We start from the raw sequence: 24,094 nt of genomic DNA, 5'->3' as shown, positions 1-24,094 counted from the left end.
TACTTCGCCATCCAGGAATAATGTTTCTGTTTTGTATTAACAGCCCTACATTTGAATTAATTTCCTTTCACGATTTTTAGACCCTGGCCAACTGTGTCAGCTTTTATAGGACAAAGTATCTACTTACACTTTCATTAGTTCTGGTCCTGTCACTTGATTCATTTCGCTATGAATGCCTGATTCTAGATAAGTGAAGTTGCTACACTCGGTAGTCCTGGTGTATGTGCCTGTGCGTGTGCAGCTGTGTGTCTGTGTGCCATTGCCTCCTGCTAAGTAGAGCTGAGATGACTTAGCTGTGTGTCACCAGCTTTGTGGTGGCTGGTGGCAGTTCTCCTGCAGATTTAGGGGCAAAGACCCCACGTCTGGGATGAGCAGATCTGTGTGCTGTTGCCGTAGTGAGTAGCTGTGTTGCGTTCAATAATGCAATCCACTGGGAGTAATTTGTGTAATTTGGTCCTTAATTCCTTTTTGCTTTGGAAATTCCCATGCCCCAGAGTAACAGGTGATGTACGTTTTAAAATAAATAATCTCTAAACCATCAAGTGCTCTTGCCTTCCTCAGAGCAATTACAATTTTATCTTCCCTCCCTGCAAAAACTATTCAGTTGCTCAGATGAACTCAGTTTGCATGCAGTCAGCCAGTCTGCTCCATGAGAAGTCTTTTGCTTTCCGGTTTCAATAAGGACAAGCTTCTTGGGTAAAATGAGTCTAGATTTGGCATTTCTGACATTTCCTGTCAAGTCTTGGTTATCCATGAATGGGTTTCGAGGTTGCGGATTAGCTACAACGTGGGCATAGGGATGCTTAGGATGATCTCTGTGCAGCTGAGTGCTCTGTGCTGTACCTCCTCACTGGGTCCCTTAGCTTGGGGCCCAGCGCTCCACAGCAGCCTCTTGCCCCTCACTGTACGTTCCCAGAGCCTAATTTATATATATTTTGTAATATCCGTTTTGCTTATCTGCGTTATTCTGCACCTTGGGTAATTGAGAGATAACTGTATCAATCTTTTCCCAAGTCCTGCAGTGGTCTGTACACAATGCTTCGATGTTATCTGGCACAATGTTTGCTACTGCAGCGAGCAACGGGGCTGGGCTGATGCTTTATTAACGCTGGAAACATTGCTTGGAAATCCTGGTGGCTTCCCCCACCCATACAGCATATTGCAGGCTCAGCCCAGTAAGATTAAACTGGGCATAAATCAAAGCCCAGCTTTGGCCCTCTGATCACGGGAAGGATTTCCAGTACCACTCTAGGTCTTTGAGGCAGTTATGGCCTTTTTTTAGGAATGTGGGGAGTCCCTTCTGGGGTCAGAAGACTGGGATTTGCACACGTATTTTAGGTTTAGATCTTGAAGGGTATTTAGATATTTGTTTTCCGTGTGCTGTAATGAGGGATTGATGCTGACAGCCTGTGTTGGCCCTGAGTCAGTAAGGCGCCACGAGCTGCTCTGGCTGTTTGACGAAAGGTGCTGTTTTCCCCGGAGCAGTTTAAACTTTGAGTCTCGGAACCAATCTCATAATTTATCTGAGTTAAAAGATTATGGTTAGTGGTTATTTGTAATTACTCTACATGAAAGATATGTCATCAGGCAAGGGGAGGCTTAATGTGCCCAGTACGCAAAAGGGATTGGAAAGCAATTACAGTGACATATGCACCATCAAAGCTGAGGGCTTGCTGGTGCCCAGAGCCAGTTAAAAAATGGATGGGCAGTGCTTTATTGGGGTAACTCTGTGTTGTTACTAGTCCTTTTCCTCATTGCTGCCTTGGTTTTATAGGCACTCCCAGCTCTCCAGTTACTGTACACAGCTCTGTGTTGCAGCTATTATTATATAGCAGGAATGACATGGACAATAACTATAGTAAGGTGGAGAATAAGACTAATATCATACCCTGGAGTCTACTGCTGTACTTTACATGAGGCCAGGTCATTTCATGTGTGCCAGGCGATACCTTTTCAAGAAAATTTAAGTCAATGAAAAATACAACAACCGAGTCCTAATGAACCTTTAAGTGTGTACTGATTCTCCACCTTTAGATATATATAAAGCTTTGAACCAAGTGTGACAGTCTTTCCAGAATATTGGGATATCTGAGGCACTCTCACTCCAATCAGCCTCTTTCAGCTGAAATCCAGCCATTAGTCAAATTCATCAAAGGGCTTGAAAGCAGAAAGGGAAATTCTTTGCCTCGTGCTTAACCTTTGTGTGATTGCACCTCTTCAGAGAATAAGCAAATCAAGTGGAAATGCCCTCCCATTTGTTTTGTGAATGAGCTGTGTGGCGAATCCACTATGATTTGGCATTATTCAGTTTGTATAATTTCTGACGAGAGGTTTAAAAATAAATACACAATCAAAGGGACTGTTGGGAGATTATGCAAGAGCAAAAGTACAACATGATGGGGTGGATGGCATCTTCTTGTATGCTTCCTTTTTGTCTGCTCCGTCAACTGAGTGAACCTGCCCTAGTTGTGAAAACCAGTGAAATGTTGGATGGAAACACAGGTTGCAGCTTCTGTTGTCTGTGCGGCTCAGGTGAACACCCTATCAAACCATTCTCATGCTCATACCGAATGCATGTTTTTCATGGAGGAGACATACGAGTGGATCTCAGCAGAGCTATGAATGCTTTCCTTGGGAAATCTTTAAGATGACGGCATTGCTGTTGCAGTAAATGGCCCCATGATTAACAGCCCTATCAATCTGTGTTGTAAGCGTTACTGCTCGTGAGGGAGCAATGCAATTAAAACACAAGAGGGTAAAGCAGCATGAGGTGCCTTTCTTCTGGGAACACGGGAAGCAAAGTGGTATTCTCATTTGGCTGGAGGTTTGCAGATCGTTTGTGTCTCCTGTTCTGCTGGGCTTACTTTGAGCATCGATTTCTTTACTCTGAATGCCAGCTCTCTGTATTTTCTTGTTTGAAGATGTTTTGGCTGCTGCCATTATAGAAGGGCCTGTTGAATACAATGGGAAATGCTATTGTTATTTTACAGTGCTTTTATGTTGTCTGAATAAAGGGCATGTCTATACAAGAACAATTTGAACAAACGGCATAGTCTCACCACGTTCTTCCGTCTCCCCTTCACAGCCTGCTCCCTATTCCTGCCGTCCTGCTCCTGTGAAGGAGTACGTAGTTTATGTAATGCTGATTTGAAAGGGAACTACCTAGAGCTTTTTTTTTTTACTGTTATAACTCTATTGACACATTAATAAATGATCTAATAGAAATATTTCCCTGCCTTAAGATTATTCATATTACCTGGAGGCCATGGCCCTGGAAACTTTGTAGGTACTTAGAATTTTCTAAGGAGATGGTGATCTATGGTAGATTTCTTTGGGGTTTTTGGGGAAGGTGGCTATTCATTAAGTGAATTTTGGACTAGTGAGAAACTCTGTGCTGGAAACTCAATGAAGAATCTTGTGGACTAACAATGATTGTTTATCCCTGGAAGAGGTACGGGTAGGTAATAGTGGTTTTTGTGGCTTAGCCTCAAAATGAATCACCCCCCCGAAAAGATTTCTGCTATATTTTGCCCATTTCAGTCTCCAGGGACCAGCAAGTCCCTGATTTCTGTTTTCAAGTTGGCCCATAAGAAGCCAGTAAGTATTGATTAGTTGGGAATACTTAGCAAAATTTTGTAATAGTGGCTGATTTCACTAAAACATGTTTCGTACTTGGCTGCCTCACTGCAGGCAGTTGTTGAGAAAGAGCAGATGTTAGCCTCCAGCTGTGCATTGTGGCTTTGGAAGTGAGCGAAGTCAGGGAAAATGCACCAGATGCATCAGAGGCAGAGGCTCACCCATTCCCCAAACTCTTGTTCCAAGAGGCCGCATCTTGTAGAGCTGGAGCAAAGTCCCTTTGCAGTGACACAGCTGGTTCATGGCTGGTAGATATAAACCCTGCAGTAGCCTGGAAGAAGTTGTAAACCTTGATTTAGAGGTCACTTTCTGAAATGTACTTTAGAAAAACATCCTAGGTGGTGATCCTGGGCTTTTTTGATCAGGATGTGCTATAGATACAGACCGCAAGATAGGAGGTGACAAGGTGTGTGAGACCTGCTGCTGCAGGAGGGTCTTTCATGGCATCCCCCTTCCCCTCCTCTCCTTTGGGTCATATAAGTTTGCTCCAGACTTGCTCTAGTCAGCAAGGGTTAGGCAGAGTGATTCCACCATGTCATGTAACAGGGTGTTGTTCCTGTTATTCCTTCTATTTTTATCTTGCCACTTACTTTGATGAGGAGAGTAGTTTTATCTTGATAGCAGTGCCACAAAGCCATGGCCAGAAAAAAAAAATTGCGAATTCCAGAGCCGAACTACCACTTTTGAGGTCCTCTTATATTCCTTGGAAGCTGCTCCCCCCATGGCATTAATGACAATCCCTCCCCTTTGGCTGAGGTCTAAGGGAAGAAGACAACAGTCAGGATCATTCACCAGATGAGCATTTCTGAGCTTTCCCAACACTGGTGAGGACAATCACAGCTAGGTGAGCTCAGCAGAGGTTTTGCAATGATGTACCACAATGTGCTTGCTGTGGTACAGCCTTCAGCATCCCTGCCATGGCATGCTGTGGTGTGCCAGGGTCAGGAGCTCTTGGCTGGCACATGCTGATGGCACTGTATCCCGGAGGTTGTGACTTGCAGAGTCCTCTGAAACCCTTTTTTACTGTTTGTTGTTGTTGTCGTGTTATTTTGGCAGCACCTCTAATGTAATTCAGTATTTCCAGTGGCCACGTTCCATCCTGGAAATTATACCAGTCTAGAAGGGAAAGGGAAATCCATACGGACCTTAAGTAGGAATGATTTAATTCCTTTCCACTGACTTTACTTGCTATTGTGAAAGCATTCACCTGTTGTACATGAGTGTTAGGAGTGTCTTAAATAAGCGTCTTTAGAGTGAGGGTTTGTGACTGAATTATTGGAGCTTTAGAGAGTGCTTTGGAAACCTGTAGTGAAAATCCCTGGAAAGGTTGATGCGTGTGATCCTGGTGATACAGTGATAATACACCATGTACTTAGTGTGTGTTCCAGAAATGTGTCAGCTGTGCATATAATTAGAGAGAACATTGTCTTTCTTCCCTTTTTCTTTTCCTCATTAAGTCAATTTATTTGTGTGCTGGGACACAGAAGTGGCCCCTTACCTGTCTATCCTGATACTTATCTTTGGCCATGACCAGGTGTTTGCTAGGAGGTGAAGAAGGACCCATGACGAACAGTGACTGGTCCCTAGACTCTGCACAACATCCCAGTAGTTAATCTGCTCTTCTGCCCACTAGGAAAGTTTTTTCTTCACCCCAGACAGAAAGTGGTTGGCAGTGCCCTGAAGTCTCCTGTAAAACAGTAAAAATTATTCTCAGGTCTGTTGTTAAGAAATGCTCTTGGGCATTTCTCCTGCACTGATGTTACATGGTGGGAGCATTGAGGAACTTTTCTCTTTGGGCTCTTTAGTTTGAACAACCAACTGACAAGAATAATTGATTTTAATGGGAACTAGGACTTTCACCTGGAAGACAAGCAGTATTCAGGGTATGTCAAAACCAAATGTACATTGTCACCTATTGCATTTCTTCTAGCTGCCTCCCTCGTCTTATGAGTAGGACACTTTTCCCAAATATCTAAGTCCTCATTATTGTAAATTTACAAGGCTGAGATTTTGGGAATTCTGGTGGGCATGGAGAACATAATTTTAGTTACAACAACCTTTGCATACTGAGAAACTGCTGTGTCTGGGAGAGTGTGATTTAATATTTGACTATTCTTATTGTGATTATTATTGTTAAATCCAGGTCTTTGTTACCCCTTTTTAGTGATGGCCGAATTGTAGATGGGATGAATGCAAGGTGTTGGAAATGTAAACTCCTGCATCACCCAATTAAACACAGAGAAATAGTAATTTCTAGGGCATGATTCACCTCACTTGAAGGTAGACAACTGAAATAGCCAAGATGAATCACACTCCGGATGTGTCTCTTTCTCTTCACTGATTGTAAAGCAGTCTAGATGACTGTCTCAGATGCTGTGTGGTAGACATCTAAAATTATGGGAGATAACTCCCCTTCGAGGTCTTTGGCTGAGTATGTCTGACTACAGTGCTAAGACCGAGATTTGAAACCAAGAGACATGAACTTTCTGGAGTGAAGAGCTCCTGCGTTGAATTCTCTTAAAAAATAATATTTTATCCTGACCTTTCTCTAGTTCATCATCTCTTGCTGCTGCAGATGTCAGGTTCTGTCTCTGTAACCCTGCCCTGAAAGAGTCAGATGGCTCCACAGATGCAGCAAGATGTCTTGCAAAATAAATTAAACTGGATCTTTTAATTTTAGGCTCTGACGTTCTTTCAACGGACCCAGCACATGCAATGGCTGGAACTCGAATTCTGCCATCCCACTGCCATCCTTTTTTCACAGGCTGAACTGTATTTGTATTTTGGAAGGCCAAGGCTTGCTTTCAGGCTTCCTGGCATGTGGATCCCTTTCTTGGGCTAGCGATATGGACCGGGGCTGGAAAGGACCAGCTAAAGGGGCTTTTCTCCTGTCTGCTGGCACTAGGCAGTGAAAACCAAGAACTTACAGCCTTTCTCCTTGAGTATCAAGAAGCACCTTGCAAAGCCACCTCAGCTCCTGACATCCACTGAAAGCATCTTCCAGATCCCTGCGTTAACAACAGAACAAGGCTGAGCACACCCCTCTGCTTTTCTGGCCCTCTGCCATTCCCTGCCAGCCCTTGCCACTGGCCAAGCCTTGCTCCTCGGAGCTGGGATTTTGTGCCTCAGGCTCGGAAATGCGCTTTTGCAAAGTAGGCTAGGAGGCTCTAAAACACAATCCCTCTGAAGTTTGGTTTCAGTGACGTTTCTGTGGCAGTTTGTGCCCAGAACTGCCTGTGTGTGAAGTGACAGCAAAGTCTATGTCAGCTGAAGCAGAAAAAGCAGAAACACAGCTTTTGCGTAATAGCTCTGTTCCTGGTTCATCATCAGTGAAAAATGGACTAAAATACCCAATGGCATTAACAAAAGGAATGAGTGTCAGGCCAACCTGATTTGTTTTTTGACAAGAAAACTGATTTTCTAGACAGAGAGAGTGTACTCTACCTCATTTATTTAGATAAGCTAAATGCAAGATCACAGTGAGCCACTGGTGGGAGGTAGCCATGGGAAAAAGGGGGAGATGTTAGGTATTACTGCAAGATTTCTGTGACACTGTAATAAATATTTCCTGCTGTTTCACAAATCTCTGGTAAGGTCTCTCTGGGAATAGTATTTACAGTTCTGGTCATCTATGTTCAAGAAAGATGCAAGCAAAATAATCTAGATGCCTAAAAGGCCTGGTGAAATGCTCAGGGGAAGGAAGAGCCATCTGCCAAGACAAGCTGAAAGAGCAGAGCTTGCTTAAGCTGGGAAACCACAGGGTGGGCAGTGTCCATAAATACGGCAAAGGGGAAACACTAGTGAAGGAGAAGAGCTCAGTCCTGGCAGAAGAACAGATGACTGTTAACTGGTCTTGAATATATTGGGGGGGGGGGGGGTCTTAAGCTGTGAAGTCTTCATTCCTTCCAGATCTGTCTTGGGGTTCTTTGTGGTTTGAACTGATTCAGATTTATGAAAGCATCTAGAAACCTTGATTGAGAGTGACGCGAGGTGTTGTGAGGAAGCACTGAAACATATCACTACCTGGGTTGAGCATTCACTTGTTGCAGTGGAATCAGAAATCAGTCTTTATAACTGTTATTTTTCCAGATATAGCTACCCTACTTTGCTAAGTGAGGGCCCAGAGCTGGGGTGAACTGAGGGTCCTACACCATCTGACTTCAGCTGCCACTAGTTTGGATGGATCCTCTGGTGCCCAGCTCCTTGCAGCTCTGTATCAAAAGCCCAAACATGAGATAAACCCACACTAATACAGTAGATGCCCTCTGTGATAAGTGCAGCATATCGATTAGGTCCATTGCATGACTCTTCAATGAGAGCTTGTTATTAACCTGTGCCTTTTGTTTTCTGTCTGCTATCAAGTGATCTTGTGAGGCTTGTGCATAGAAGGCCCCTATATGATATATGAAGAAGCCATGTTTCTTTTACAGCTGATTTTGAATTAGAAGGGTCAATTTGTCAAAATGGAAGTAGAAAGAACATTGTTTTACTTTATCTACTGTAGGAACAAGAGATGTCTGCTGACTAGATACGTCTTGGCTTTGAGGATGAAAGGCACTAAGTGTCAAGTTAGGCTCTCGTAGATCTTGCTGGTTTATGGACAACTGATCCTAATAATTGAACAGCTGAAACTGCCACTGTAATTGTCACAAACTGAAGGAGCTTGATTTCTTAAAGGAAAGTCAGTTCAAGGAAAACTGTAAATCAGGTCCTTTGATCTGTTGACTGAATTGCCTGTGGGGACTTGAATGCTCTTAGATGTTTATGCTGAGAACCCTGCAGCAGTGCTAGAAGGTTTCCTGCAAGTTCTTACTGTGCAGGTAGTTATTAGCAGGCATTTTGGTAAACCCAACTTACAAAAGAGCTCTTAAGAGCTCTCTAACCATTCCTAGTACTTCTACACTTGCATAACCACTGCAATGGGTTATTGTCTTTATGCTTTGTATTGCTTGCCTAAATTGAAAGGATATCTGTGGCTGTTAAAAGTCTTGCTATGTGGAAGGTCTGTAATGGCTGCAGCGCTGAGCTCTTTCTTTGTGAACTGAAAATCTGATTTGGAGGCGAGCCCAAGTACATATTCAGTGCGTCTCAGATGGCAGAATTAATGAACAAGGTTCAGGATGGCTCTGACAAGCTAGTAAAGTCTATATTTGCTAGGGCAGTCTTACTGTTCAGTGCAGAATCCCTGCAGTGGACGAAACATAAACACAATTTATTATTCTGTTAAAAAATACCTAACTATCATTCTGAGGAGCAGTGGGTGTCCCAGGCATGCATGGATGATTTGTCTCATGGATGTACAAGCATCAGTGTTCAGATGAGTCCTTCCTGCAAGCATTAAGCAGGAGTTTTGTATATATAAAACTAGGTGGCTCACAATGAAAACGAGAACCCGTTAGGTCCTTGCCATGGTGCTGGCTCAGCTCTAAGGTGACCATAGGCTCCACGTGGAGAGACGTTCAGTAGGTCCTGTCAGACACAAGTCTGTCCTCAGTCCAGTTTCTAGTGGGCAGGTATCTGCACCTTGAAGACTGTCACGACAGCCAGTGCCGGCAGGTTTCTTGTGGGCAGAGCAAGGTTTGAACATGCTGTGGAGCTGGGCTGTGCTCCAGGTCGGGTCTGAAACAGGTCAACAGGGTGCCACAGCACTCTTATCTGCTGTGTAGCTTGAAGATTTCAAAAGCAAGGGATGTCAGTACCTTACCAGCACTAAACAAATACAGAACTTCCAGTTTTAAAAAAAATTGTTCTAAATATGTTTGAAAACTTTGTTGGATTTGCATGGAAAGCCTTCTGAGCATCAAGCTAACATTTGATCCTTTAACTGAGCAGACTTGCTCTGGAACAAAAATTCCTTTGCAGGACACCATCGCTTGGTTTTGCCACTTTGGGGAACTCTCAGCTATACATTATGCTAACCGAATTGTACCTGAAAGCCATGTGCCTAGATAGATGTGCATGTTCATAAAGACGGCGTGGCGGTGGCAGCGAGAGGGAAGGTGTTGCTTTTCCCCTGCATAGGGGCAGGATCTGAGAGGCACTGAACATCCACACATGGTACTCGCTTGCGTGGCATGGTTAGGAACAGAATGGCGGTCTGTAGAAATGCTCGCAGACTGGATTACATCATATGAGGGTGAAATTGTTATGGATTGGAATGGGGGAAGATTGTTCTACTTTGGCTGAGCGCTTTTTTCTGTGCTGCTGCTGTGCATGTGCTTGCATTGGGGAACTGAGCTTTTATTGACTGCTGGTTTTCTGTTTTCAAAGCTGATCAGTGGTGGTTCTATTGTAAGTGCTGAGGCAGTATGGGATCACGTCACCATGGCCAACCGGGAGTTGGCGTTTAAAGCAGGAGACGTTATCAAGGTCCTGGATGCTTCCAACAAGGACTGGTGGTGGGGTCAGATCGATGATGAAGAAGGATGGTTTCCCGCCAGCTTTGTGAGGGTGAGTGACTTTTTTCTTTTTACCGCTACAATGAATCACTGCTGAAGCTGCTCCGAACAGTCAATGAACTGAACTGGTTGCTGTGTTTGTTATCATTGATGCTTATTTCCAGTGTGTCTGTTTTCTGTCTGAAAAATGGGGGGCAAAGAAAGTTTCAAAAGAAATGAGTTGGGTAGAGGGAGGCTGGAATAGGTGTTGGCTCTGCTTTTTATGCTCTTGGGATATGGAGTGGCCTTTTCTGTGTGTCTGTTGTAGCATCTCTCCTTAAGCAATTCTTTGGAAAACCAGTTAAGTATTGTGCGGGCTATGAGTAAATGATTTGATGGGGCCTAAAAGTTCACACCAGCTACAGGTGACCCGCATTTGGAAGAGCTTTCTGGTCTGCCTGTAGCACAGGGGTGTGTCAGCCCCCCCCTTTCCAAAAGTAGTGCTGCATTTTGACTCTTCAGCAGTTTTGGATGTAAAATTACTTCACTAATTAGTCTGTGACCAGTTCTGGTTATTTTTTTAAGGAGACGAGGAACCATTTTGCTTGTCATTGTGGTTTAACTGAAACCAGGACACTTGTCTCTGTTTTTCTGCTGAAGCAGATTTTGCTGTACCCAGCCACCTCCAGTGGCGATCCAGCCTTTCACAAATAAGAAGGATTTGAGCTTTTTTTTTTTTTTTTTTTTTTTTTGCTCAGTATGTGTTAAAAAAGCAAAGGGGCAAGAAGATGCCCTTTTTGCTGTCGTCAGCTCCTGCCACATTATTTGGGTGCTCTTGAGCCTTCCTTGGGGAGTCAAGATGTCGGCTTTGACCTTGTGCACTTCCTTCTGCTCTCCCTTCTGTGCAGGGTTCGATAGGTGGGATCAGAGATTTAATTCCTTTAGAAGCTTAGGGGATATGGTTCAAAAAATGAAGTTTTCTTTTGCCTTGTAAAATTGTGTGAAAGATGACTCTTTCCTCTGAGCCTTCCAGGCAATTTGACAAGCTCCATAGCGTCAAAGGGAAGACTGTTCTCTCTGAAACGCGCACTGAAGACCATGCCGTATCCCAAGGAGATGCCAAGTTTGCTTTGGTTCTCTGCCTGTCTTACCCTCCCTCTTTTGGGCAACTGCGCATCATCAGGATCCCTGTTTGATTACATCATTTAATCTGGGAAATAGCCGCATGGATTAGGAAAGTTGGGTTAAAATCTATAAGCTGGTGTTTCCTAGCGAAGTACAATGACCACCACCGAGGGAATCCAGACCTTTGCTCACTTCTGCCTCCACAGTGCCCAATTTTTGTTTTCCCCTGTTGTACTCATGATACAGCTCTTGTGTCTCTCCTAGGTCTGGCCAGTGCTAAGAGTGAGAGATCAGTGACTGGAACTGGAGCCTGGGCTGCCTGCGTGAAAAAGTTTATGCTGTTGTTCTGGCCCAGAATAACAAATAGTGTTTGGTATTTTGTTGAATAGGACACTGTGAGTCTGACCCTGCAGCCAGTGGAGGTAACAAGTTTGGAAAATGGATTTGTATCAGCTGTGAGCAAGGTGATAAACTTATTGCAGAAAATACTCTCACCTGTGTCACTAGCACATCTCATCTGTGTTCCTGGCTGGGAAGGCTGAATTAGAAAAATCTGTCTTATTATTTTTGCTTGATTTAGCGACTGAAATATTCTGGGCCAGTTTAACTTTTCAGTGCATTGATCAGTGCTGTTTTCTTTTTGATTCTGGGGAAAAGATTTAATGTCCTTTTTTTGTGTGATGTCGTAAATGTACTGTTCACGGTAGGTTTAATAACAGTCTTGTTTTGCACTCTTCTGTTTTCTAAAAAACCACACCAAACAACTAAACAAACAAGCCTATTTACTCTAAGGCCCCCAAACTGTGGATCATTCGGCTTGCTGAACTTTCCATCTCTCCCTACACTTTTCAAAGGCCTGGAGGATGATTTTAGAAACTGGGAAAAACAAAGGAGAGGAATCAATGACTCTCAGGCTGTTGTACAGAGATATCCGAACAACATCCTGGAACAAAACTTTGTGCTTAGGATCATGATGGCCTTACCAGGCAAGTTTCTTGCCCATTCTGTCTAATGTCACAACCCCGCGGCTTGACTTTACTCCAGCCACATCAATCCTTCCATCAGCTCTGCAAGAGGCTGGCTTGGTTAATACATCTGAGATACACTTGTTCAGCACGGGCTGGGACCAGACACCTGCCCTGGGACCAACTGCTGTGCTCCCAAAGGCGGGGAACTGCATGGTTTTGCTGCCATGAATGGTAATTAATATTTAAAAATGAGTACCAAGTATTTCAAAAAATATACAAGCAGGCGGAGTTCAGGCACAGTTTGTCCACAGCTCTGCAAGGGCGGGCTGAAGGGGAAAATTTGCCACTCGGGTTTACAAAACAGAGCTGCCTTCTCCACGCAGCACTTCTCGGTGTGCTGCCACGAGGCAGCCCACTCGCTGGTTGTCCTGTGCTGAGAAAACAACTGCCATTTGGGCTGTCATGTTCTCCTCTCCTCTGTTGGCTGAGGTCGCTTGCTTGCCTCTTCATTTCTATTCTTGCATATTCCCCCCTCCCTTCACTCTCTCTGTCTTTCTTGGTAAGTAATTTGAACCAGATGCCTGCAAAGCCTCTGGGGCCTTTAGGGAAGGTGCCTGTAACCCCGCTTCTGCTTGCAGGACCATTGCGGCAGGTTTATGCTCCTTCAGGGTCCTGTCAAGGACCATTTAACCTGAACCCTTTTCACTTTGCTCTTCTCTCCGTTTTTTTCTTGTATTTCTTATTAAGCTGATCACTCTTTCACAATGAGGTGGCTGGGTTTTTTCTCTGTTGTACTTTGAGCCCTGCTTTTTTAAGATGATGCCAGAAAACTGCCTGATTTAGCCTGGGTGGTTCTAGTTTTACTTGAAAACTAATTGCTTTCCTTTATATCTATATTTCTCTTATGCAAGTACAGGAAAAGGGAACAACATGTTGCATAGCAGAGAATCAAAAGCAGTTCAAGGGATGACAGGACAGACCAGACAGGTATAAAACCAAATAGGATCAATTTCAGGATATTTCAGACTGCAGATCTCTTGTAGGTACTAACAGAGGGTGCAGCAGAAGATCACTGCAAAGTTAGATTCCTCTAAAAGACATTTGGATCACTTCTGAGGACAAAACTGGGCTGGAAACCTAGTTTGCAATGAGATGTCTGACGCTTCTTGCTCTCCAGCCAGATCATATGAAAATCTTTGGCAAAGCGTTTGGCACTCACAAAATCTCATAGCAGGAATAATTCACATTTGCAAGTGCAGAGGAAAACAGTAACCTGCTGATTCCCTTGGCCCCTTTTACACACATAGTAGGGGGGGTTGCAAACAAAAAACACACTTGAATTGCCTGCACGTACAGGAATTGTCTCCATGCATAACACCTGCAGTTATCCTCTTAACAGCTTGAGACATGGCTAGAAGAAAGGGGGAGAGAGGAAAACCATAGAGTTTTAGGAGCACAGGAACTTTCAGGGAGAAACTGGATGATAAAGCAATGCTTTTTGGGGAAGAGAAAAGGCACAACAAAGGAGAAGTAAAATTTGGAGCTACTAAGCAATGGTGAATGGTTTCCTGCAGGAAGCCACTGCACTCAGGGAGAAAGTTATGAAAACCTGTAAGTCATTAGAGAGGAGGATGAGAACTCCAGAACTAGATTTAAGGCTGAATAATGAGCTGAGTTTAGGACAGATGAATGTATCCATGTTGTATTTTAGTGCATGTTATCAAATGAGCGTACTGGACAACCACAGGGTACAACCATCAATCTTGTGATTAGCTGCACAGTGTCTTTGAATGTCCTGTCAACTTTTAGGAGCCTGAGAGGGTGGGAGGTACAATTGGAAAAAAACAGCAGGAATTTTAAACAGGATTTCGTATTCTTTTAGTGGCGATGCTACTTGTTGCTCTTCTCTCCTTTGTGGATGGCATAGCCTTGGGCTGTCTTTACATGATGCGGTACAAATGAGGTTTTGCATACCAGCACATCCAGCTTTCACATCTGCTAAAAAAAATAGGCTTAGTGTTTGTAAGGAGTAATGTACAGCACACAATAATAGTCCAGTACTGCAAATGGATCAATTGTCGTACCTTATGGTCTCCTTTAGAAAATACAGTAAGTCTCAAAACAAAGTTTTAATTACAGAGCCCAGCATCAAGAATCCAAAATAGCCAGGGTGCGATTCAGACACTCCAAACTCAGGAAATCAAATGCCATCATGTTTGGGCTCTGACATATTTTCACTGAAAAAGAAATAAAAAAATGAAAGCTTATGGATGTTTAGTTCTGTTAAACCTTTCTGTAGAGACATGGCAGAATGCACCCATCCTGGGCAGAGAAGGGGATTTATTTTGTTACAAAGCTCTCCTTAATCTCTTTGGATACCAAGAGGCAGACTGAGTTTCCAGAATACATTTCTTCTCACCTCAACAGCAGGGACTCTTCCTTTGTTGTATTTATGAAGCTATGCTAAAGAGCAAATCTGGGGTTAAGGAGGTTTTACTACAACTTCTTGTAGAGCCTGGTGACTGTTGAGTTGTTGTGCAGAAATGAAGGGTAATGGTCCTCCAAAGGCTTGAGCAAAGATGGTGTATAAATTCTTTGTGGTCTGTACCTCTTACATAGGAGAAAATGTAGGGGTGGATCAGTGCAGCAATGCTTCTTGTTCTCTCTCATCATTGCCTAGGTTTCCCCAAGTGTTGTAATTTTAGATTGATTTTCCTGCTAAAAAGCTGCCTTTGACCCACTTTATTTTCTGCTGCTGAAGGAGAAGTGCTAGATAAATTGGTGTAAGCTTTTAAGGCACTGTTTAGAAGGAGACTCTAAACCTGGAATCTTGTCTTTGTGCCTAGCAGCTCGTACACTATTGGGTAGGTGAGTTTAGCTTTTATTCGTAGGAGTTGTGAATGCTCTGTATTGTAGGCATAGTTCCAAGAGCCAGCCATATCTTGGTGCCCTGTCTGCTTTTTTTTTGCCTTTAAAATCTCATTGTATGTGTAGGGATCTTGATACAACAGCACATCACTCACCTGCTTTTCCATCCGCTGCAGTCATTGCATTAGCATTTACTTAGCGCCAATGGCAGCGGCATCAAGGTGAGATTTTCCAGAGAAAAAGAGGATGGTGCTGAAGTAGCATTCACCTGTTGGACAAACAAAACGGTATGTGCTGCAGTGTCTGCTGCAGTCGGTGCCTTCTAAAGGAGATTTTATTCTCCCGTGGCAAATCCAGCATAAAAATAGCTTCTGGTAGAGGTATCACACACAGTGCAAGCAGCACTCCACAGCGACAGGATGCACTGCAGACAAATTGTGGGGTTTTTCATTTTTTGTTTTTGGGGTTTTTCTGTTGTTTTTTTTTTTTAAAGTCAAGCAGCATTTTAGCATCCAAACGCTGCCTGTGGTAATTGCAGCTGCCATTATCGTGACAACTCATGCCACTCAGACAGCTCAACATCCATCAGATCCTCAAAGGTTCAAATGCCGGCACTTGGGCCCTTCCCTGTACAAGCTATCTTGCAGGTGCAAAACCAGTGTTTTGAGGCCATTCGTTGAATCAGGCAGACTAGGCATAAATCTTTGCAGCCCCTTCCCTGTCCTCTGCCAAACTGATCGTGAAGAAAGATCCTTCCCCTGAATGAAGCAGTGGCTTCCTCAGCCTGGCAAGGTTTCTGCCATGAGCTGCTGGAGCAGCTGAGCTTTTGCTCTTCCCTGTTGTGCATTACGTATAGCATCACACAGCAGGGGCTTTTGATTTTTAGGAAATGGGGAAGGCTGAGCCCTAACTTACAGTATTTTAGTGGATATAGTGTAGCACATCCAGTTTATTGCAGTGCCTAAGCAACTTTTGCTACATGCTACGTGGAGGAGCTCCAGCCCATGGGAGTCTGTGCATTTAGACTGCAGGAAACAGAGGGAGTAAGCACAGGGCAAGTTCTTTGGAACCATTTTTATTCACCTTTCACGGATACAGAGTCTGAAGCTGTCCCTGTGGGGTCCACTTTTTTCTCATTTTCCAGAAATGAGTGAAGGGTATTTTTCACCTTGGGTAAAGAGAACTTCTGAGGCTGGGAATGAAGAGTTTTAGAGGGGAGAGGAAGAGCTGGAAGTGGATTTACTGAAGCTGGGGAGTTGCAGAAGGGAAAGAGAAGGTATCAAAGCATCTGTGAACTGGAGGGAAGTGAAGGATGGCAAGGCTGGAGCCAGATTGCAGAGGGAAAAATTCAGGCTGTGGGGGAAAATAGTGGTAGGACCACAGGAGAGAAAATCAACTTGCTTCAACTGCCTTTCCTTCTACTGCCAAATGTCCTATTCCTCGTCCTGGAAGAGGATACGGGGAGAAGACAGTCTGTGTTTCCCAGTAAACAGCATCCCAGCCACAGTCCCACACTATCCCTATGCCTGCAGCCTGCCCACAGCTGGGACCGGCCAGAGCAGCTGTTGGGAGGACAGGCAGCATCCCTGTGCCTCTTGCCACCTGCCAGGTCGTCACCTCCTCTCTGAAGGCAGGGAAGGGAGAAGCATCTGCCCCAGGGCATTTGCAGAGCCCAGGATGGTCCGTGCCTCCTGCTGAGGACAAAGAGAGGCTGTTCCCGGATCACTGGAGGGATACGTGAAGACTGATGATGTTTTACTTATGCAAAGCTCTGCACCATGAGCCCTACTTGATTGCAAATAAGCAAGCGATCTTTTTAATCCAGTATAGAGTCCAACAGAGCATGCATATGATACAGTGCATGTGGCTGAAAACAAGGGCACAGCACTAGCTAACCACCAGCTTATGGAAGAAGTGAGAGGAGGCAAACCCTGCGGGTTATGGAGCAGCTCTGCTGAGCAGGGCAGCCTGGCTAGGTGGGTAAAATAGTCCTGAGGCTCTGTGCTGCAGCTTATTTCTGTAGGGTTAACAGAGTCCCGTACACTCCCTTCCAGTTGTTGTAGGGCTAATGACACCGTAATACCACTATTTGGTACCAGGTTTTGGTGAAGGTTGGGCTGCTCACACTGGTATTTGTTATAAAGTCACTGGTGAGCAGAGATTCAGTGGAATGGCAACAGCTCTCTGGAAGGATCTGCCTGTATCATTAATCTGCCACATTATTTAATTGTTAGCTAGAATCCACGATGCCACATTATCTGCTAGTTTTGTCCTTGTGAATATCCAGTGGAAGGAGATTAATAATCCAGATGGCTGGTAAAATGTTTGTTTTATCATGCTTTCTGATTATTATGAGACTATCAGCCCTCAGTGCCTATTCAAGTAAAATGTCCTCTATATACAGTGTATGCATTCAGCAGTCTAAATATATAATAATTACAGGTCAGCTAATGTTGGATTGGTGCCATTTGGTGATTTTATGCACCATTTGGGTATAGCTGCAAATTGATAAATCACATTTCTACAGATTTTATATAAATCACATGTTAATATTAACTAGCACAATTAAATGATCAGCTCTCTCTGGCTCCCAGAACTGGGTCCTTAGGCAAAAGGGGCTTTTTTTATTTGACTATTTTACTTTTATCTGCCTCTGCAAATTATTACGTTATGCAGGAGCTGGTCATGACTTCCTAATTAGGGTTGAATTTTGAAATAGGACTGTGAGCCTCATGATAAGCCTGTTCTCCACATGTAGAGTGGCCTTTCAATGTGAAACATCACTTAGGACTAGCATTATGCAACTTGAATTTTTTCTCTCTGTAGTTTTTGTTGGTTTCTTTTAATTAATTCTTAACACAAAGCATTTAAAATGGTTCTTAGGGCAAGCTTCATTGTTTGGCATGCTGGACCTTTTTAATGGTGTGGCTGAGACCCACACAGTGCCGTATTATTTCAGAGCCCATGATTTTTTGCATTGCAGAGGTGTTTAAAAAGGCACTGTAGGCTGATACATTACAGTAGGGTTGTTGATGATTGCTGAACAGCTGTTATTATTTATTCTTAAAAAAAAAAAAAAAACAAAACAAAAAGGTGGCATTGGATGCAGTAATTTAGTCTGGTACCCCAACCCCCCGTCTTTGCCAAGCCACAGCCCCTAATTGCTGAGGAGGACAGGACAGGAGCTGGGAGAGTCTTCCTGAAATCCAAGTGAGCAGCAGACCTGACAAGCTGCCAGGGAACTGAAGTCCCATCTCTGCTCTGTGGAAAGCCCCACAGGAGCTTCACAGAGGTGGCAGCCACCCATCCTGAGCAGGGAAGACTGGGGAGATGAGGTAAAACTGGGAGAAAACTAGAGTTTTGAAGTTTCTTTTGTAAAAAAAGAGAGAGATTTGCACTGGGAGGGAGGTACATCTGTGCTTGTGTGTCCAGTGTGTACGTTGGAAAAGCTGGGGAAGAGAGAGCCCCTTTTCCATTAGTGGCACCTCAGCTGTTATCCGCAGCAATGAAGGTCAAGCATTTCAGGCAGGAGAGCATTTTTGGGAGAGTCGTGTGTGTCTAAAACGTAGTGAACACCTTACATACAGGTGACTGTGGACTGGGCTAAAATAGAAACCTTTGGAGCATTGTCTAAATCAACTAAATATGACATAAGTTACTGGGAAAAAACAGTGTCACCCCCAGTTTGCCTCTTCCACCTTACTGTCGCCTGCAGCACACCATCGTTGCGGTTTGAGTGAGCAGGTCAGTGAAGCAGAGAGGATCTGGCTTGGGGTGGTGGTGTTGGGTCAGAGGACACAATTAACACTTTAAGTGAAACCTTCCCTTGCCCCAGCACAGCCCAGCTCCTTCTCAGCACAGGCACAGGAAGATTTGAGAGCTGAAGTTTCAAAACCAGCCATACTGCATCAGACCAAAGGTCCATCTAGCCAAATTGTTGCTCATGGATGAGTACAAGTGTGTGGCGAGCCCACAGTGATGCATTTAAGTCCATATTTCGAAGTATGCACGAGCGTTTCTATGCCCTCTGCTTCAACGTAAAGTCTGTCAACCTCAAAAGTATTCATGAAAAATGTCATTGGTAAGGTAGATTGCCCCAGTTTATAGATGGGGAAAGCCTTCACCAGTTTGATTGGCCCAGGGTCAGCAGCAGAGCTGCCAATGTAGCTCATCTTTTGTGAGTCATGGTCCAAATTTCAAATGATTCCCTGGAAGAATGATCTTTGCTTGAATTACAGAGAACATTAGAGGTTAAGACAGAAAGCAGGAGTGTTTGAACAGCGCAGTGGGATTAATCCTTTCAGCAGCTGAGGCTGGAGAGCATGGGGTGGAAGGCACATTCAGCTTCCTCTGTTACCGATAAAAATGTTGCATTTGTTTTTAACCTAAAGCAGAAGTCATCTAGACTAGAACTGTAGGTTTTTTTCCTTTTGGGAACATGGATCCTAGCAGGAAGGAGCAAAAATTTCATTAAGGAAAAAAGTAGGACTCCTGAGATTCCCAGATGTGGAAGCAGGGAGTGTTCCTGCAGTGCACAAAAGGCAGACCAAATTCTGAGGTTTTCAGAAATGAAAGTTTGCAAGCTTGCTATTTGCCTTAGAGTTTCAAAGCCTTTAGGATTGATGCTTTCAAGCTTCCCCCACCCCCCACTATTATGATTAGATCTTTCCTGCTTCATTTTTTAAATGAAAATTGAATTTTTTCTCATGATCATTTGACTCCAGGAGGTAGAACTTTAAAAACATCCTCTGTTGCCAAACTGGCAGGAGTGTCATGAAACTTGGTAACAAGCTGTTCCAGTTGGGTTTGGGAGAGCTGCAAAACACCTTTTCATAGTAGCAAGAAGGCAGGATGGGAAGTTATTTTCAACTTCAGCCAACGGGGTTTAATACCGACATTGGTCCTGCTCGATTTTCAATGTATATTTGGTTTGGAATGCCAGTAAAGCTGTCATGAGGACATATCCCTCAAAGGACTCCCCATGCAATTCTGTCCTTCCCAGGTCTAGCCCATTTTCTCTTCTGTGGATGGCCCCAGGTTTTCACAGCAGAGCCCCCACTAAAATCAGTGTCACTGGTGTAAGTAAATTGGCCCCTGAGGTCGCTTTGGCAGTCTTACACTGGCATGGCAGTTACTCAGAAGCAGCACTTGGACGTTTATTTTTCAGCATAAAACACTGCTCATGTATGTGAAGCATTGCTCTATCTCAATGTAACTGAAACTTCTTCCAGAGCAGAGAGTGGGGTTTGCTGGGAGGAGGCATGTTTTCTAACATGGGTTGTTTCTCTGAACAAGTGACATTCTTCTGAAGTTTGTTTAGTGTACCAGGAGAGGTTTTGCATGCTGGATTCCCAGGTATCTTTGGGTGCGATTAGATCACTAGCTCACTGCCTCCCCTTGCAGTGACCCAGGGCTCAACCAGGCCTTCCAGTGCTGATGGGAGTCCTACAAAAAAGCCTTTCAGAGATCCATGTGCAGCCCCACAATTGGGAGACAACATGACCTGGTCCATCTTTACAGCAGATGCCACGATGGAGAACCCCATCCTCTGGGAAGGACCTGGGGAAAGGCATGCAGAGCTGCTCCCAGGCATGCTGCATCTCCAAGGGATTTCCCTGTGTCCAAACTGGCATAGCTGGACTGGCTGGGGTCACTGAAATGCCCTTCTGCAGCACCAAGGCCTGCTTGCCCTTAGGACCAGCCCTGCTTTGACTGCAGCCGAGCCACCCTGGGTGCTGCCAGTGCTGCAGGACCACAGGGCCATTCTGTTCCTGGATGCACCCCTTCCCCCTGGGGTTCATCGGGACATAAGAAATGAGAATTGACAGCCGTATTCAGTGGCTTTCACTTCTGCTCTGTCACACAAGACACTAAATTGACTCTTGGCTGTGGTGTCTTGGGGAAAGGTATCAAGCCTTTGTACTTCGAGGGAGGCTCCTTCATGCAAGGGGAGCAGTGCTGAGGTGGCAGGAGGGGTTATTTCACCTCCTTGGCAGGCTTTGGCACATCTCTCTGGTCTCCTGATGTGCAAAAGGAGGTCCCATGTTGGCAATGCAGGGTGGGGAACAGGTAGGAGATTGTGTGGGCAGAGCAGGCAGGACGCCCGGATCCATCCTGGCTCTGCCACTCGCTCAATTAGGCAAATGGGCTACACTGGGTTTCCTGCCCTGGAAAGTGCCTGGCACTGCCAGGACATGGCGTGAGCACAGCCTGGGGTCAGCAGCTCTCTGCTACGCTCAGCACAGGGTTGATGCCTCCAGCGGGTCCTGCTCCACTACTGGCAAAGAGGGCATCTTGTCGTTTAAACAGGCACTGCTGCCCTACGCACCCTCGTGTAAAGTCCCTGATAGCTCCCAGACACAGGGCACAGTCGTGAGCAGGGTGAAAAGTCCGGCTTTTTATTGCTTTGGGTTTTTTTTATCCCCTAAGTTTGAGGCATCATTAACATTCTGCTAGAGAAGAGATGGGTTTTCTTCAAACGTCTCTCAACATCTTGGCCTTTGTAACTCACTGTAGGATGACAAAACGTGGGAGCTGTAAGAAGTGGTTTAGCAAAACATGATACTGGTTAGGAAAGCAGGGAAGGAACATGGGCAGGTTTAGGTTTTTTTACTTTACTAATTTGTAGGAACACAGCCCTTTACAATCTGTTAAAACCAAATTTAAGCTGAATAATGGGAAAGTATTTGAAACTATTAACACTGAAAAGAAGACTGAAAGACCAGGTTAATGATGCAGTTTGTGTGGACAGTTTCACTGTTTACAGATAGATGTATTTTTATGTTTGAAAGCCTCCAGTATTTGGGGCTTTAAATGCTGAGGAGAAAAATTGCTTCATTTACATGACAGCTTAAGTAATCTCTGTAAGATAGCAGTATTTCTGTCTGGTTTAAGCTTTATTTAATGTTTGTTTACAGACTATGCTGAGCCCAATTTTAGTTGATCAGAGTTATTTTAAGCAGGTTTTACTTGGGGTGAAAGGTAACAAAAGGAGGCACTTGATCCGTATGTCATGTGCAGAGCACAGTCTTGTTCAAAGACACAGAAACTAGGAGGCAGCGTTATCTTTTAGTTTACAGGCTCAATGTATGTTTTTTATTTGGTAATGGAAAGAAAATTCAGTGTGCTGAAAATGCAGTGATCCTTTTTCATCGCTTTTTGCAGTTTGTTCCAATTTAGAGTATTCAGTGCCCAGGGGTGCTTGGTACTCCGTCCAAAGCTGCCCTCAGCCCCCCCAGGTTTTAGGAGACTTTATTCAGCCAGTCTGGTCTCAGTGTGGTTTATGGATCACAATCTCAGGGTGCTGAGAGAGGGTGTTTGCCTGAGTGAGAAAGGCTCTTCATGTGAAATGATGAGGAAAGCTGCTGTGAAATGAACATCAATGCTCATTCACAAATCCTGGCCGGGGAAGTTTACTGAAAACTCAGTGCCACAACCTGGTTAGCCTGGGCTGATGTTTACATCTGGTTCAGAAATCTGAATGAATGTATCTTAACCTTCGTAAATCAGTCACCTGTAAAGAGCTTATCCCTCCTCCCAGAGGTTTCTTCCTGTTTGGACAGACCCCAGCTGATGGTGGAACAAGCGGTGCTTTACACTCGTAACTGCAGTTTTCTTTAGGTTGGTCTGTTTTACATATGTTCATCTTGGTTCAGAGCACTTGACAGCATTCAACAGTCCAGTTACCCTTTCACATGATTATTTTATATTTGGGATCAAAACTGTCAACACTTGAAATCGCTTTGCTTACAGCAGTGTGTGGGGAACCTTTTGGGGCTGGTTGCACCGGTATAAAAATGGACTGTCTGGGCTGTAAGCTGTTGTGGACACCACGGTGCATCGCTGGCAAGAGCATCACCATTGCTGTAAGGAGGGGGTCGATCCAGTGTCTCCCAGAGTCATGCAACCCAAGACCCAGGCTTCTTTCACTCGTTGGCTTTCTGATGCTTTTATGAATGAGCCTGTTGCTCTCCTCTCTCCTCCTCGCAGCTATGGGTAAACCAAGAAGATGGAGTGGAGGAGGGAACCAGCGATGTGCAGAATGGCCATTTGGATCCAAGCGCCGACTGCCTCTGTCTCGGCAGGACCGTTCAGAACCGGGACCAGATGAGAGCCAATGTCATCAATGAAATCATGAGCACGGAGCGCCACTACATCAAGCACCTCAAGGACATTTGCGAGGTACGTGGGAGCTGTGACACTGGGGTACTGCAGCAGGACATGGGATGGGCTGTTGAGAGCTAAGGACTGGGTTTGTCCGTGGGTGATGGGGGAAAAGATGCAGTGTGTTTGAGTACTGTGTCTAATAGAGGAGCAGCATCTGTCAATAATTATTGATACTTCTGAGAATTTTCTGCTGGATCTGATAATTACCTCTAGCTTGTATTAACTAAAAGTACAATTTTCTGACCTTTTTTCCATACCACTTTGACTAAAAAATGATGAGGTTGAGATCCTTCAAGCAATCCTCTTAATTAAAAGCCAATGCCAACTACTTTTGAACTTGTGATTGAGGAAATTAGGTTGTAATTAAACCAATCGGTTACCCATTTTATCTGTGTCTTTCATATTGGGTTCACAATTTCCCCTGGCTCAGGATGGGCCCCATTTGCCTTTTCTTATGGTGGGACTGAGAGCAAAATGTTTTCACCATGGGAAATGAAGTATGTTACCTTTATCCAGTGTAAGGGCACCAGCAAGCAAATGAACTTTGGTGACTGACCCCATGCATCTTCAAGTTGGTTCTTCTTCATTATGTTACAATTAACCTCCACAACCCCTTACTGTCCAGCGGCATGCAGAATTAGTGCCATGAGCTAAGCCCAAAGTGCAGTGCATGTGGTGCTGGGTGTTTAGGAAGGGGTGTGCATGGCTGCGCCGGAGAGTGTTGCAGGACAGCTTGGGCATTGTGTGTAGAGCATATACTTATCACTAAGAGGCAGAAGTTTGTTAGCACTAAAATCAAAGCCCATGGCTTTCAGCTCATCCCTCTGAATGTTTAGGATTTAGTGAGCCTATGCCCAGTCTTTGCAGAGTCAATGTGGTGAAGCCCCTTGTGAATTCTGCTTAGAAAAATGTCTTCCTCCCTTCATACTTGCTACTTTTCTATTGACAAGGCGA

General features: G+C 44.5%; 1 protein-coding gene across 11 annotated transcripts in view; it reads left to right on the top strand.

Moving 5' to 3' along the window:
* Positions 1–24,094, top strand: part of ARHGEF9 (Cdc42 guanine nucleotide exchange factor 9) — a 239,427-nt gene that overhangs the window by 161,143 nt on the left and 54,190 nt on the right. For all 11 annotated transcript variants that reach the window (XM_029996470.2, XM_029996468.2, XM_029996469.2 and 8 more), the window contains 2 exons: positions 9,907–10,086; positions 22,964–23,155. In XM_029996470.2, the coding sequence (XP_029852330.2) occupies positions 9,907–10,086; positions 22,964–23,155 (372 nt within the window). The remainder of the gene's footprint in view (positions 1–9,906; positions 10,087–22,963; positions 23,156–24,094) is intronic.

This window comes from Aquila chrysaetos, chromosome 21 (assembly GCF_900496995.4).
Source record: "Aquila chrysaetos chrysaetos chromosome 21, bAquChr1.4, whole genome shotgun sequence".
Lineage (NCBI taxonomy): Eukaryota > Metazoa > Chordata > Aves > Accipitriformes > Accipitridae > Aquila > Aquila chrysaetos.
Note: the sequence above shows the minus strand (reverse complement) of the source record. Positions and strands in the feature narration are given on the sequence as shown.